This window comes from Delphinus delphis, chromosome 12, assembly GCF_949987515.2.
Source record: "Delphinus delphis chromosome 12, mDelDel1.2, whole genome shotgun sequence".
In the NCBI taxonomy this organism is placed as follows: domain Eukaryota; kingdom Metazoa; phylum Chordata; class Mammalia; order Artiodactyla; family Delphinidae; genus Delphinus; species Delphinus delphis.
The window spans coordinates 57791471-57808270 of NC_082694.2; the positions used below are offsets into that span (position 1 = coordinate 57791471).

At 38.6% G+C, this 16800-nt stretch overlaps 1 protein-coding gene across 6 annotated transcripts in view; it reads left to right on the forward strand.

Annotated features, from left to right (window-relative positions):
• The first annotated feature begins 10440 nt into the window (after window positions 1–10440).
• Window positions 10441–16800, forward strand: part of SLC8A1 (solute carrier family 8 member A1) — a 411488-nt gene continuing 405128 nt past the window's right edge. For 4 of the 6 annotated variants that reach the window (XM_060026743.1, XM_060026748.1, XM_060026744.1 and 1 more), the window contains exon 1: window positions 10441–10491. In XM_060026743.1, coding sequence (XP_059882726.1) covers window positions 10462–10491 — 30 coding nt within the window. In that variant the 5' untranslated portion in view covers window positions 10441–10461. Of the gene's footprint in view, window positions 10492–14183; window positions 14214–16800 lie in introns of those variants that run through there. The other 2 variants (XM_060026745.1, XM_060026747.1) reach the window with 2 other exon arrangements.

Here is a 16800-nt window from a genome sequence, read left to right on the forward strand (position 1 = left end):
GCCTGGAATCCCTGCCTTCTCACTTACCATTTATTCACTCAGGAACTCAGGACACATATACTTGGTACTTGATCTGTGCCAGGATTTATGCCTGTCTCAATCCTATCCCTGCTTAAGAGTGAAGAGTCTAATTCAAAGGCAAAATTCCAGGCAATTATTCCATGAAATCTTTCTCTATCCTTCGAATCAAGAATAATTTATTCATCTGTCCATTTAGTCATTTATTCAGTTATATATTGTAGTGAACACCTATTGTATGCTAAGTCCTAATGATACAAGTACAAATCAAATCTATTTTCTGACTTTATGAAACTTGAAGGCTAATTGAAAAGCAAACCAATAAAACAGTAATTACCCTACAATTATAGAGTGGAATGTCAATGTATGCCACTACCTAAACTATACAGGAAACATCTTCTTCCCAGAGGAGGGAACAGTTGATCTGAGCCTTTAAATTCAAAGAGAGTTAGCTAAACAAAGAATGAAGGATAGTCTAGGCAAAAAGAAAAAGCATGGGGGGAAATAGCGTAAGAAGTGTAAGGAAAACCAAGGTTTTCTAACTGGCCAGAATGCATATGCACACCAAGTCATTTGCAGTGAATAAATGAAAGAACCTTGGTGGGTGAGTGACCAGAGATGAGAATAAGATGTGAACAAGTAACTGTTGAAACATTTTGAAAACTAATTTAAGATATTTACACTTTATCCTGAAGGGTTTGGGGAAGTATTGAAAAATGTTGAACAGGGAGGGGCAAGATAAGAATTTGGCTTTAAATGGTGCACTCATCCACCCAAATATTTAAGCCAGAAATCTGAGAGGCAAACATGCTACCACTGTCTCTCTCAGTCTCTCACATTCAATTCACCAAATCCCAGATTTCACTGTTAAATATATCTCAGGCTTCATCTACTACTTTCCCCTCTGCTGCCACCGTCTTAAACCGAGGGCAACCAAGATGTACTCGGGAATTTCTCAAGAGCATGTTAACTGGTCTCTCATATCTATCATCTACACAGCAGCATGATTGATCTTCTAAAAATGTAAATCCGATCATGATGTGCCTCTGCTTAAAATGTTTCATTGATGTAATTCTAAAGAATGTGATTAAAGAAGATCTTGCTGAGGACTTTATATCTGAGGTGAGACCCACAAGATTTACAGAAGCCAGCTATTCAAAGAACCAAAGGAAAATCAGAATGATGTCATTAATAGAGTGAAAAGGCAACCCATAGAATGGGAGATATTTATAGTACAGGGCTTATGTGCATAATTAAAATAACAAGGCACAGTGGCAGCTCCTCCACAACAGAGAAGTGAAGAATAACAAGTAACAATAATCAAGTCCTGTTATTGAATGAATGTCTGTGTCTGCCCAAAATCCATATGTTGAAGCCCTAATCCCCAATCATATTTGAATGTGATGAAGGCTTTAGGAGGTAATTAAGTTTAGAGGAGGTCATGAGAATGAAGTCCCCATGATGGGATCGGTACCCTTATAAGAGACTGAAGAGACCAATGCTCTCAGTCTCCATCATGTGAGGACACAGCAAGAAGGTGCCCATCTGTAAACTAGGAAGAGGAGTTTCACCAAGAACCCAATCATGCTGGCACCCTGATCTCAGCCTTCCAGACTCCAGAACTCCTGCACTTCCACTAATGTTTGCTGTGTAAGTCACCCAGTCCATGGTATTCTGCTGATGCAGCCTGAACTAAAACAAGTCTTAAGGAATCTAGCAAGATCCCAGTTTGTGTTCACCTATGTATCAGTAACCAAGATGCTGAATCTAAATAAAAGGATGAGCTACAGGCAGAAATAATGCCCAGTGTTAGATAGACATTTTGTCATCTATTGGTGATTTCAGTTCAATAAAAAGATATAAAAATCAGGGCTTCCCTGGTGGCACAGTGGTTGAGAGTCCGCCTGCCGATGTAGGGGACACGGGTTTGTGCCCCGGTCCGGGAAGATCCCATGTGCCGCGGAGCGGCTGGGCCCGTGAGCCATGACCGCTGAACCTGCACGTCCAGAGCCTGTGCTCCGCAGCGGGAGAGGCCACAACAGTTGAGAGGCCCGCGTACCGCAAAAAACAAACAAACAAACAAAATCAAAGTGGGTCTGCAGTTTTAAGAAAGCCTAGGCAGAAGGCCTGTAGGCCGGGCACTCTGCAACCTGCTCGCTGGGGTACAGACCTGATACCTGCTGAGGACCAGAGATAAAAGCCACACCAGTGGGTGGACTGAGTCACTCAGTGTTTGGATTTGTGACGCTTTCATCTGGGAATGCCACCAGAATTTAATAGTTTCACTTCCTTCCAGACATTTCAGTGCTTGATTGTAGAGTAGAAGAAAGTTACTTCAGAGTTCCATTAGCTAGTATGCTTCTGAGATAATAAAATATAACCTATTTTAGTAAAAATGAGTACAAATATTGATGATGTGATATTTTGTTAGAATCAAGGCAGATAGTCATGGAAGACCAGATCACAACTTCACCTATTAGGTAAGAGGCTACATTTTAGATATCTTATACTAAAGTACGCCTCATGATATAATACTTCATTTGCCAATTTTTGCCCTGTTCCTAGCTCCAAACCTCATGTCTTTAATGACTGTTTGCAAGTATTCCTGCCCTTGGGATGTCTATAAGTGCAATAATTAGATGAGGTAATTTGTGCAGCCCTGCAAAACAAAGGGGGTGTTTAAACAGCTAGGAATCTGTGGAGAGACCACAGCAGAGAGAAAGATAGGATTGAAAGTCATCCAATGAGTCTGGAGAAGGAAATGACAGAAAACACACTGGCTGACAAGAAGGAAAGTCAGAAGAAGAATCAAATAGGGAATTTGGAAGTTTATCTCCATAAATGCTGAGGTTCACCTTACATAGAAAGGACAGGGAAAGCCAGCTCTCTACCCTATGCTTGGAGTTTTAAGAGACTGAGCCAGGTCAGAAAATTACTAGCCATGGGACTATATTGAACTCATACAGCTTTGCCAATAGAGCTATCTCTTTCCATTAATCACACATTTATAATACATAATGAAAACTACAGCCTTACAAGGTTAGTGGTCAATTTCTCCATTAGGTGAAAGAGAAATAGTGATGGTCAATAGTAAAGTAGCCAAAACATTTACTAAGCTACAAATCTCTATAGATAACAACAACAAGCTCACTCTTGCCCTTAGATTGCTCACTTTCCAGGTTGAAAAGATCCTCTGGCTCCCAACTGGCCTAAGTAAATTGGCCTTAGTGCAGTCTTGTTAGACCTATAACATATAAAAATGTAATAAATCTGTAATATATTTGCCAAAAATAGCACAAAGGAGGCAGTGGGAGCAAAGATGTATTGGGCTGATAAAGTGATTATAGGTGGTAAAGTAATAGTTGTAACAACGTACTGTTGGTTTTGGAACATTAATAATTATAATACCTATAACAAAACATATTACAAAAAGGAGGAAAAGGAATGAGCTATATAGGAGTAGTATTTCTCTGTATTGCTGTAATTAAGCTAGTTTAAATCTGAAACTGATTCTGATGAGTTAATATGTATATAGTAACTCTAGAGCAACCACTAAATAATAATTCAAAAACATAGTAAAAAATCATTAAAGGAATTAACATGTCACATTAAAAAATATTCACTTAGTGAAAAAGAAATCAGTAAAGTAGGAATAGAGGAACAAAAAAAAGACATGAGACATACAGAAAATAAAAAGTACAATGAAACATGTATATTCAACTATATCAATAATATTAAATGTGAGTAGGTTAAACAATCCAATCAAAAGGCAGAGATTGTCAGACTGGATTAAAAGCAAGCAAATGAAAGACATGATCCAGTGACATGTCTACAGAAGATACACTTTAGATTCAAAGACACAAATGGATTGAAAGTTAAAGGATAGAAAAATGATAGATCATGCAAATAGCAACCATAGGAAATACTAAGTTAGACAAAATAGATATTAAAATAGAACATGTTACTACAGATAAAAAGGGACATTTTATAATGGAAAGAAGCCAATTCATCAGAAAGATACAACAATTGTAAACATAAATTGGCAAATGTTTAGCTAGCTTGACCAAGAAAAAAAGAGCCTCAAGACATTAAGAGGGGACATTATTACCAATCTTACAGAAATAAAAAATGATTAAAAGAAATATTGTGAACAATTGTATGCTAACAAATTGATAACTTAGATGAAATGACAAGTTCCTCGAAAGACACAAACTACCTGAACTAATTTAGGAAGAAATAGACAATCTGAGTAAAATTATAGCGAGTGTAGAGATTGAATTAGTTTTCAAAAAACTACCCATAAAGAAAACAAAGACCCAGGTGACTTCATTTTCCATCTGAAAATGAAAGGAAGAAGACAATTCCATCCGCAATAGCATCAAAAAAATACCATACTTAGACATAAATTTATCAAAAAGTGCAAAACATACTCTGAAAACTACAAAACGTTTTTGAAAGAAATTAAAGATGATCCAAAGAAATGGAAAGCATCCCATGTTTACGTATCAGAAGATTGTACACTGTGAAGATGGCATTACTGCCTAAACCGATCTACAGATTCAACATAATTCCTATCAGAATTTCAGCTGACTTCATTATAAAAATTGAAAATATGATTCTGAAATTCATACTGAATTGAAAGGAACCCAGAATACCCAAATAATTCTGGAAAAAAGAAGAACAAATAGGAGAATTCACACACCCTAATTTCAAAACTTACTACAAAATAATGTAATGAAGACAGTATGTTACTGGCAAAGGATAGACATATAGCTTAACAGGAATAAATTGAGACTCCAGAAATAAACCTATACATCTAAAGTCAACTGATAATCATCAAGGTTATCAAGACTATTCAATGAGAAGGAACAGTCTTTTCAACAAATAGTGCTGGGACAAATGGATATCAAGACACAAAAGAATGAAGTGCATTTCATAAAGAAAAGTTAGTTCAAACTAGATGGAATACCTACGTGTAAGAACTAAAGCTTTAAAACTCTTAGAAGAAAGCACAGGGACAAACCTGCATGACTTCTGACATGGCAAAGGATTCTTAGCTATGATAACAAATGTATGAGCAACAAAAGAAAAAATAAATAAATTGGATTTGATCAATATTTAAAACTTGTACTTCAAAGAGTGTCATCAAGAAAATGAAAAAACAATACACAGAATGCAAGAAAGTATTTGCAAATCATATATCTGCTAAGTGAATTGTATCTAGAATGTATAAAGGACATTTACAACTGAGTAATAAAAGGACAAATAACCCAATTAAAAAATGGGCAAAAAATCTAAAGAAAGAAAAAAGAAAGTAGATGAAAGAAAGCCAGTCACAAAAGACCACATATTACATGATTCCGTTCATATAAAAGTCCAGAATAGGGAGATCCATAGAGACAGAACGTTGATTACTGGTTCCTTAGAGCTGGGGAGGATGGAAGGATAGGAATGAGACGAAAATGTTCTAATATTGATTGTGGTGATGGTTGCACATATCTGCGAATATACTAAAGACCACTGAATTGTATGTACACTTCAGTGAATGGTCTGGCATGTGAATTATATCTCAATAAAGGTGTTTTAAAGAAGATGTTCGGACACTGTGCTAACAGACAAAATTTAATTACTATGTCAGTGGTGATGCTGGGAGCAAGTCAAGCAAATCTATTTAGAAGAAAAATGACATTTGAGCTGGTTTTTCAAGGGTAAGAACTGTATTTAATCTCTTTTTCTCATTGCTAGTCTTGAAAGATAGAATGGGGTTTTTTGCTATTAATTTGCCTTGAAAGCCTTTGAAAACTTGCTGTGTGCCTTAAAAATCTTTAGTAAAAGATTCCCTCCATATGCTTAGACAAAAAAAAATACTTTAATCACCAAAAATTGAATATCTGTGATCTTTTTAAAAATGACAATCCACACCTCCCTCTTTAATACTAATAATTTGTGTCGGACATCCACTCTAAATGATCTGTGCTAACACCGTGGCCTGCTCTATTAGGTAACTGGAAGCATCAGGTAATCTGCCCAGGTAAATCAAAACAATGTTGATATTTTTGGACGCTCTGTTTTTCTGTCTCCTTTGAGTTGACAGTCTCTATCCAGATGGACAGTGGGCTATTTGAGATTTTTATACCTTGCCCAGCAAGGAGGACTGCCAGGCTAATGGTCACTCGTTGAGAGTTAACTGGCATTTATCCATTCTTCACTCATTTATCAATGCATTTAGTTTTTCAACAAGCTTGTGAAGGTTACTATACAACAGACGCTGTGATGTGTGTTGGGAATACAAAAGCAACATTTTGCTTTTGACTGGCTTCTTTCAACTAGCGTGTTTCCAGAGTTCATGCATTTGTAGCATGAATCAATACTTCATTCCTCTTTCTGGCTGAATGATATTCCACTGTATAGATATACCCTATGCTGTTTATTCATTCATCTGTTAACGAACACCTCAATGGTTTACAACTTTTGGCTATAATGAATGATGCTGCTGTAAATATTTGTGTACAAGCTTTTGTATGGACATTTGTTTTCATTCCTCTTGGGTATGTACTCGGGAATGGAATTGCTGGGAATTCTATGCTTCATCATTTGAGGAACTGCCAGATTGTGTTCTGAGGCAGTTGCACCATTTTATATTCTCACCAGCAGTGTAGGAGGGTTCAATTTCTCCACATGCATGTTATCTTTTTTGCTATCTGACTTTTTTTTTTTTGCGGTTCGCGGGCCTCTCACTGTTGTGGCCTCTCCTGTTGCGGAGCACAGGCTCCGGACGTGCAGGCTCAGCGGCCATGGCTCACGGGCCCAGCCGCTCCACGGCATGTGGGATCTTCCCGGACTGGGGCACGAACCCGTGTCCCCTGCATCGGCAGGCGGACTCTCAACCACTGCACCACCAGGGAAGCCCTATCTGACTTTTTTATTCTAGCTATCCTAGTGTTTGTGGAGTGGTATCTCTTTGTGGTTTCAGTTTGCATTCCCTAATGACAGCAACATGATTTCCCTGTCCTCCAGGAGTTCACAGTCTAATAGCCAAGAGTGGAGAGGTTGGAAAAACCTACAATATGCCATATGTGCTTTAGAATACCTGGCGGTGAGGTCTGGAAAGACTTCAGAAAGGAAGAGACACTGAGCTGAATCTTAGAAGCCTGAAGGTATGTTCTTCAGGCAGACGAAGGTGGAGTGTATGCATGTGTACATACCCTTGGGGGAAGGTGCAGAACTTTCCGATGAAAGGAACATCTTGTGTAAAGTATCCCATAGTGAAAGAGTGTGCCCAGATGCACTATGCTATATCCTTCTCCATGGCGTTAGACAAACTGATGTCAATACGTTAAATCCTGACTTTCTCATTTACAAGTTTCACGGAGACTAATTTAGCCTCTTTCATTGGAAGCATGATAGGCCTTGAACCTCCTTAACAAGAGATCTTTTCCTTATACACACACCCCAAGGCATCCTCCAGAGTTGAGGAAGATCTCCCTGGCCTAGAGTACTGATTATCCAAGCTAAGACAGGAAGCTGGGCCACTTCCACAGCCACCCTCACCGAGAACATGCCAACTCAGTTTGGCCAACCCAAAATGGGCAAACACGTTTTGGAATATACAAGCTTCTCATACCTTGGATGTTCCTAAGAATTCCCGAGGTTTTAAGTTAAGCCAGTCAAACTGTCTGCAAATTCTTTGAACAGAAAGGAGAGTCCCGCGCCCTGTTACACGTAGTCACTGTGGGTCCTAATGTATCAACCACCCTGCTAATTAACTAAAGAATGCTTTACATTGATATCATCCATTCCAGTGTGGGAAGCTATCCCACACACATTAATTCATAGGATAATTCTAGGGTAAGAAGGTCAAGGGTTCGCTTGAGGAATGAGCAGATGAAGAAACAGAACTGTGATGTGACCAATGTCATGCAGCTCGTAAGTAACAGAGCGAGGACCAGAGCATGGTCTTTTCATTCATGTCCTGAGTTCATCATCCAGAATCCACTCTTTTGTATTCATTATGGTTTTATTTTTCTCTTCTGTTAAGAAGTCTGAGGTGGGCAGATCAAGACCACTACAGCAACTCAAGATTGCTGGCAAGAACTGAAATTCTTTCGTCTGTCTGGTCTACCTTCCTTGCTTTGCAGGCCTTTGTCCTCCTGCTTGTCCCCTCCTGGTCATCAAACAGCAGCTGCAATTTCAGGCTTTGAGTTTGCTCTCTCAGAAGGAACTAGGCGGAAGGGGTAAAAGGACAAGACGGGTAAAAGCTGAACCTGTCCCCCTTTTTTTTTTTTTTTTGCGGTACGCGGGCCTCTCACTGTTGTGGCCTCTCCCATTGCGGAGCAGAGGCTCCGGACGCACAGGCTCAGCGGCCATGGCTCACGGGCCCAGCCGCTCCACGGCATGTGGGATCTTCCCGGACCGGGCCACGAACCCGCGTCCCCTACATCGGCAGGCGGACTCCCAACCACTGCGCCACCCGGGAAGCCCCTGAACCTGTCCCTTTTTAACAAATAAATAAAAGCTTTCCTGAAGTCACGCCCAGGGGCCTCCCGTTTACACCTGCTTCGCCAGAATGGTGTTACACGGTCATCCCTAGCTGCAAGGGACAAGGAGAAAAAAGAGTTTTGCTTTTGCACTTCTATAGTAGAAAAAGGCAAGGAAGGGAGGGTATTGAATGACTCCTGGGTAAGGTCACCTTCTACCAAGCCCATCACTGAGCTACGTTTAGTCAGCTTTTTAAATATCATATCTCAATTTTCACTAGATATAAATATTATTATTATATAGAGTATATAATAATATAAAGGGAATAGATTATTATGCAGATAATGTATAATATATTATACATAAAATGTATATATAAATATTTATATAAATACATAAATATAGTATTTGCATATATAAAAATTGCTGGGAGGGAGGCAGGGAGAGGTTGGAATAACAGAATATTTTTAATAAAAAACAATGTTGCCTCCTATTGTTCTGGCCTTAGTGCTGTTGCACAGAGATTACTAAAACCTAGGAGTTTTCTAACTTGTCATAAATATATCTGTTTTGTATCCTTCTCTCTTTTTTCTTCTATAGAAATGTTAAAACCTACACAAAGTAGAGAAGGTAATATAATGACCTCTCTATTCACAGGTTGATAGGTGTACCTATAGACTACCTGCAAAAATGATCATTTTGTTAACCTTGTTTTGTCCGTCCCTCCCTTTTTCCTCTGGAATATTTTAAGCAAATTAGCTCCATTTCAATATACCAAAATGAATTTTGCCTGTATGCCTCAAATTTCTTTTTTCTTCTTTTTTTCTAACAAGAGATTCCACAAGAGTTTTAACATGATTTTGAAAAAGTTAACCAGTGGGAAATGTTATTTGAAAGATCTCTCTCTCTCTCCATATTTTGACCTCTTATTACACGAGTAACAACAAATTGAAAAAAAAGAGAGAGAGAGAACTTTAAAACCGGAAAAGCTAGATTTCAAAAGAACTGGGACTTCCTAGGGGAGTACGTCTCACCTCTCTACTAGACAGAGCAGGACCTATCCCCCTCCACACCCATCCCACCACTTAAAATGTAGGTCACAGCTATGTGTCAGTTAAAGTACTACTGACAGTTAACAAATGTAGTAATTAGTATTCCATTCAGGTTTACATTCTTTAACATTAAAGAAAAAAAGTTTCCTGAATCTCAAACCATATGCTAGATGGTCGCTTAGTAGGAACTGTCCCAATTATCCTAAGTGAGAAGCTGTTCAAATACGAACCTGGCCCTTCCTCCTCTCTTAGAGATTTTGATTACTTTGACCAGGTGCTACTGCCTTATCCTTTAAGACAAACAACCCAGAGTATTAACAACTATTCCCAGTTAAAGAAATACCTTGTGTATTTATTCATCCCTATACAATGTTATCCATTGTTCAGTCATTCATTCATTCATTCCCTAATATTTTTCAGGTCTCACTTATATATCTTATCACTAAAATCTTTAAGGATGAAAACCCTAGTAAGGAACTGTAATCATATCTGTTTTCACAGAGCTCAGGAAACCCATCTCCTAAAAGCTCTATGTGGGAATCAGGTAAAAACTGGTTGTTCTCTAAATGTCTGGAGAGCAAAAATGACAATCTGAACGTGTATTTGCGAAAAGGCATAGTGGCAGGATGGAGGGGCGGGACATGGGCCTGGCTGGAAGGATCTCTATATGTGTATTTTTATCAGCCATGTGTTGGATGAAGCGGAGTGCTGCCAGATAGCTTCTTTTCGACAGCTTGGAGTTACTGTTGGGAACAGATCCATGTATGGAAGCGAAAGCCGAAAGGCACAGATAAGCAGAGATCCAGCTATGCAAACCATGTTTAGAGACACTTAAAGGACAAGCATCCCGGGTCCTTTCTTTCTGGTAAATTTGGAGAAACCATCACCCCGGGTCTTTTTTCACATCCAGCCCATGCGGACTGATCAGCCCGGCTCCACAGAGGTAGGTGCAGGGCTTTTGTGATGAAACGTTATCTAAAAGATCATTCGTGAATATTCCCTCCCAAGCTCTTGATGTCCCTTAAGGGAAGCTGCCAGATAATATTTTGGGGAAAAAAAAGAAAGATTTGGGTTGGGGCTGGTGACTAAGAGGTATTTAACAGCCCTGCCTTCGCAAGACAGGGCAGCTTGTTTACAGAGGGAGAGTGGCAGCATGGAATTGCTCCCAAATAGAATTGCTTTGTCCGGGGTCACTTACTGTTCGGATTTCTGGGGCTACGAATCTCCCTCAATATTGCCAGCACCTTTGAAATGGGCCCCAGCTTCTCGTGGGTTCTGATGCAGTGTATTTTAGGGGAGGGAGGGAGGATTTGCCCTTTACCTTGCTTATGCGTCCAAATCCAGCATAAACTTAACATGTGCGGCTAGTTCTTCCTTAGACCTAGGAAGAGCTGCTTGTAAACGACGTTATTATTTTTGGCAGCTGAAGTCATTTTTGCAGTGTTTCTCAGCAGATCGGAGGTTGATTACATCCTGTTCAAAGATTCTTGGGTTGTTTTCACAAACATGGGGTCTTGCGCAAGTTGAAATTGCTGAAACCAGCTTTAAGCACTAGACTTTTCTCAGTACCTTCGACATTTTCTTTCTTTTTGGCTAATGACTGAAAACTATGGAGCTTGAGGGGAAAGCTATATGACTATAGTTTTGCCATTGGTAATGTTCGGGGAACGGTAGATAGTCGCAGAATCACAAAAGCTAGATGTCTCGGGGTCCAAAGTAAAAACATGGCTTTGAAGACAAGAACAATATCAGAATCGCTATGACTCTAGTCTAGTTTCCAGGATACTGGTTGACCCAGCCAAAACATATCCGTTACATGTTGAAATGCTATTCCAGCTAATTACCAAATTGTAATCATTAGATCATTAAGCAGTTCTTTTAAAATTGTTAGCAAAACCTGTGAACCTCTGCAAAACACAGAAGTCGGGGGGAAAATTGCAGGTCATATCTATAAAATGTGTGTGTGTTTTCAAGATTGAACTAAAAGAATTTTTACACAAGATAATGGAATTTAAATTCAAAATTTCTCTTGCTGAGAATATTGTGTCTGTATTTCAAGGAAGATTTGAACCAACTCTTAAGTTTTTTAATCTTAAGATAGAATGTGAGAGAAAAAAAAAGAAAGAAAAATTGAATATAATTTTTTCCTTCTCTGATGACAAAACATGACATGGAAAATGATTAATAAACAAGTGTAAAAAAATAATAAAACAGCTTGTAATACTGACCAAGGAGATGTTCTTTGGATAAATTAGATAGTTGGGAAAAGGATACAGGTGAAGTGACTTTAGTTATGTAGTGGTTTTTTTCAAGTTGTGGACGTTCTCTAATACCAAAAAAAGTGGCAGGGAAAGAGAAAACATGGTTCTATTTCAGTAAGAATACATTATCATCACTAAAATATTATTATTATAAATTTTCATCAAATTACTCCTGTTCATGTCTCGCCTATTTAAACTGACAGCATGTTAAATTAACAACACATTCAAATTAACCCTTTCCACATCTCTAAAATAGGCTATTTTACTTCATTTAAAAATATTGGCTTGGCCCAAAAGTTCGTTCGGGTTTTTCCGTAAGCTGTTACGAGCAAACTTTTTGGCCAAGCCAATACTAATATTCTGTATCTGCAGGAGAGAGAGAGAGGGAGAGAGAATAAACTATGCCGTCTTTTTTTAAACTAACAGAGCTAACTAAGCTGTCATAACTTTAGCTAAAGTGGAACAGGCCTACAAAAGGATGGTTTTAAAATACTTAAACACTACATACCAGCCGGCTTTCCAAAAGGAACAGTACCAGCACAGCAGGAGTTTTGTCAATTTTCAATATGTAAAATATGTAAAAGGTTATTCTAAATTATGTCACTAGTATTTGTGATAAGATGCAATACGTATATGACATCATCTACTGTTTTCTCATTTGCTTATTGCCAAGTACATTTCAAGGGTGCACTTCTTATGAGAAATGTCTGTTCCTGTTCCTGTTTTTCTTCAGCAAACAAATTTAAGAAGTGTAATATAAGTAATAAAGAATGACTTATTGCTATTTTATATATATAGTATGTCATCTATGGAAAAAAAATTGACCATCAACTACTAATGACTTATGACTTCTTAAGCATTCGGTGATGACTGTATGTGTTAGAAAATCTTGAGATCGTATTTTGAGAAGAGAATTGGAAGTGTTGATAGACTTTTGTGGAAAAAAAAATGACATGAATGCTCTATGCTATAGTTAGCTGATGTAGAAGTAAATTTACAGTGGCCAACGATAACAGGAAAGTTGAAATTTGTCCTAAGAGCATAGAGCACAGATATGAGGATTCTGTCTGTGAAGGGCCAGGGTGGATAGTTCCTGGGCCTGGTTGATGGTGCTGCAATGAGTAGGGGGAACAGACTTTTTAGGGGCTTTGATGGCAAACAATATCCCTGAAAATGTTGGGGGAGAATTTGTATGAACAATATCCCTGAAACTGTTGGGGGAGAATTTGTATGCTTTTCCAAAGGCATGGAAAATTGTGATCCAGAGGAAAGGTCATTAAGTTTCAAGGAAATGATAACAATGGTTACTCTAAAAAAAAAAATTCCCTTGCAAACTTCAAATAAAATATAATTTTCTCCAGTGATTAAAAATTGAGTGGTCCCAGACAAACCACTGAATATTTCAAGATTTTTTTAAATGACGTTAAGCATGAGACTAGGAGATGGTTCTGGTGAGGAGTTAAAAGGCCTGAGAGGCTGTATAGTTTCTCCAAGGTCAATCAATGGAAAGTGAAGAGATCCAGCTCACCTGATCAGAACCCATCTGCCCATACTGCTCCTCTTTCATTACTTAAAATTACACTTCCATTTCAATTGTCCTGGTGAGATATTAGAAGAAAACTCCATGGCAGAGAATTGTTAAAGTAGTTTTCAGGTATATCAAGTAATGAAAGGGGAACAAATTTCCATGGCACTTAGCTGAGGAGAAAATGGCCTTTCCTATTTCATCAGCGTCTTCCCATGAGATGATCCATGGTTCTCAACACTTTAAAATCACTTGGTGGGGGTGATGTCCCCCTGATCAACTAAATATGCTCATGGGGTCCAGGTAAAGGTAGTTTATTTTTTTAATCTATCCCATGAAATCCTAATGTGCAACCAACATTGAGAAGCCCTTTCTTTCTGCAGTAAAAAAGTGGTAACCTGGGCTTCCCTGGTGGCGCAGTGGTTGAGAGTCCGCCTGCCGTTGCAGGGGACGCGGGTTCGTGCCCTGGTCCGGGAAGATCCCACATGCCGCGGAGCGGCTGGGCCCGCTGAGCCTGCGCGTCCGGAGCCTGTGCTCCGCAACGGGAGAGGCCACAGCAGTGAGAGGCCCGCGTACCGTAAAAAAAAAAAAAAAAAAAAAAAAAAAAGTGGTAACCAGTCCAATTTATTTCATCGGGGGGCGGCGGGAGGTTAACAGAACCCACAGATGAAGATAAAAAAGTGTAATCTTTCCAAGAAAGAGGACTTTTCTGGAAGTTTGATTGATGTAATCTTCACTGACAGGGCGTTCCTATTTAAAAGTTTCAACGTATTTAAAAAGAAGTTTTCTCTACAATAAAGTACTGATACAGATCTATTTGATATCTCTCATGCTCCCTAGGCTGAAACCTATGTGAATGCTGACCACAATTATTGAAAGGTAAAAATATATATACGTATATGTGACATTATGTTTCTTAACTATAGCTGCTAAATGAAGTTTCATATTGTTTTAGCAAATTATCAAATAGTCATCTTGAAAGGGCCTATTAAGTTTGGATAGCAACAGTTTTCTAAGGATTAGGCAAATCATTCTCTTTTTTGCCTTTTGCCTTTCTAAATGTCAAGAACTTTGGAGAGAGGGTGTGTGATTTTACTCAGAAGATATATTAATTTATCACATATCAATACATATGAATAAGAAACTAACACTAGCCACAATACCAAGAGGCAATGAAGGGCTACAAAAGACTCCTTTCCTTTAAGTAGGAACTGAAGGCTGGGCTCTCTGAGGCCTGCAGAAATGATTCTGGGTTGAATGCAAGTAGAGATAAAATAAATAACTCCTCTAGATTCCAACTCAGGGTAAAGAGGACTCTTCGAGAAAGTGGGTGGAGCAGTGATTAGAGTTATGACTGCTGAGGGTGATTGGAGTCTGACAGCCTGAGTTTCAGGTCTGGCTCTTCAATGTATTAATGGCCGTGTGACTTTGGACAGGTAACATCATCTTTTTAAGCCTCTGTTTCTCTTCTCTGCAAATTATGGACAGCAATGACCATATTGAAGGGATAAATTGGCAAAGTTCAAATAAAGAGTTTAGCTTAATGGCCTGTAAATGGTGGTACCATCTTTGTAAGCAATGTTAAAATCAAATGGATTTTTCTTGAGACTAACTTCCCTGTCACTAGAAATATTAAACAGAAGAATGATCACATCTCAAAGAGAGTATAGATGGATTCTTAAATTCCTTTCAAGTCAGTTTCTAGAATTAACCCACCATTAACTTTGAACATTTGTCAGATATTGATTAAATACTCTTGAACTGATTGATTATGAAATTGAATTCCCCTCTTACTCCAAATCATACCATGGTGAGTCTGGAAACTATCATTTAAGATATCAAAAATAAATAGAGGGCTTCCCTGGTGGCGCAGTGGTTGAGAGTCCGCCTGCCGATGCAGGGGACACGGGTTCGTGCCCTGGTCCGGGAAGATCCCACATGCCGCAGAGCGGCTAGGCCGTGAGCCATGGCCGCTGAGCCTGCGCGTCAGGAGCCTGTGCTCCGCAACGGGAGAGGCCGCAACAGTGAGAGGCCCGCGTACCACAAAAAAAAAAAAGATACAGATATATATTCCCTCATGAATGTTAAAAAAACTTTCAAAAATTAAGTCATATCTTAATAGAAGAGAAGGGCACTGGTTAAAAAGGTATTTCTTAAATCATTTTTCTGAACAAGGTCTGTTTTAGGTAGAGATAGAAGAATCCATTGAATATTTACCCTATTCATAGTAATGTATTATATTCCAATTAATAATAATATATAATAGTAATAATAACTCTAGTTCTTTAGTTTCTCCAGCAGCTTGCCCTCTGAGAGATAAGATGCAATCGTATGTAAAATGACATATAAACTCTTATCTATTATGCTGTTATTATGCTATTATCCATCACAAGCTGTTGTTGAATTTCATTCAAAGAAATATAATTTTAAAAACTATTTCCAAATCTTCACTAATTTTACCACTGCTTTACCCAGATGGATAAAATATTAAGAAATAAAAATTCTTTTTTTTTGGTTAAAACCCTGAGTTCTAGATTCAGACAAATCCCAACTACACTTCTTATTGTCACGTTGGTCAAGTTACCTAATAACTATCTTGACATGCATTGTACTCCACTATTTTCCAAGCACACTTCTAAGCAAGTCACATAGATTAATTCATAAATTCTAACAATTACCTTACAAGATTGGCAACCACTCTGTGAATAGTTATGTAAAGAAGTGTTGGTAATATGCCCAAGGTCACACAACAAGTAAACAGAAGAGACAGGATTTGAAGCTTCTTAGCCTCTGTGTTTTCCTGTCCCGCAACTCTTTCTTGGCCTTTTAAAAATAGAAACAAATAGATTAATGTATGAAAAAATTAATGTACGAAAAGTATTCAGCATAGTGTCTGACAAGAAGTGAGAGCAAACCATGTTATTCTCAGATTGTCCACTTAATCTGTTTAATGAGTAAACTAATCATTTGAAACAATGTTTCTGAGTACCAACTATATAAGAAATGGTATTGGGCTTCCCTGGTGGCGCAGTGGTTGAGAGTCCGCCTGCCGATGCAGAGGACGCGGGTTCGTGCCCCAGTCCGGGAAGATCCCACATGCCGCGGAGCGGCTGGGCCCGTAAGCCATGGCCGCTGAGCCTGCGTGTCCGGAGCCTGTGCTCTGTTGCAACGGGAGAGGCCCATGTACCGCAAAAAAAAAAAAAAAAAAGAAATGGTATTGATTGCTCTTTATAAACTAACATTTATAAATTGTTGACTGGACACTTTTCAGAAATAGAGGTTAAACTGTTATTTTAAAGAGAATGGACTGTACTCCATTTTCTTTCCCTCCCTTATTACCTACTTTTCGATAAATGTGTGTCGAAAATTTTACATCCTTCCCCGTCTTCACAGTTATGTAGCAAAGATGATTTGTATAAAAATGATAAAATGAGATAAAAATCGTTTAAATGAAAGTTAGTATTGT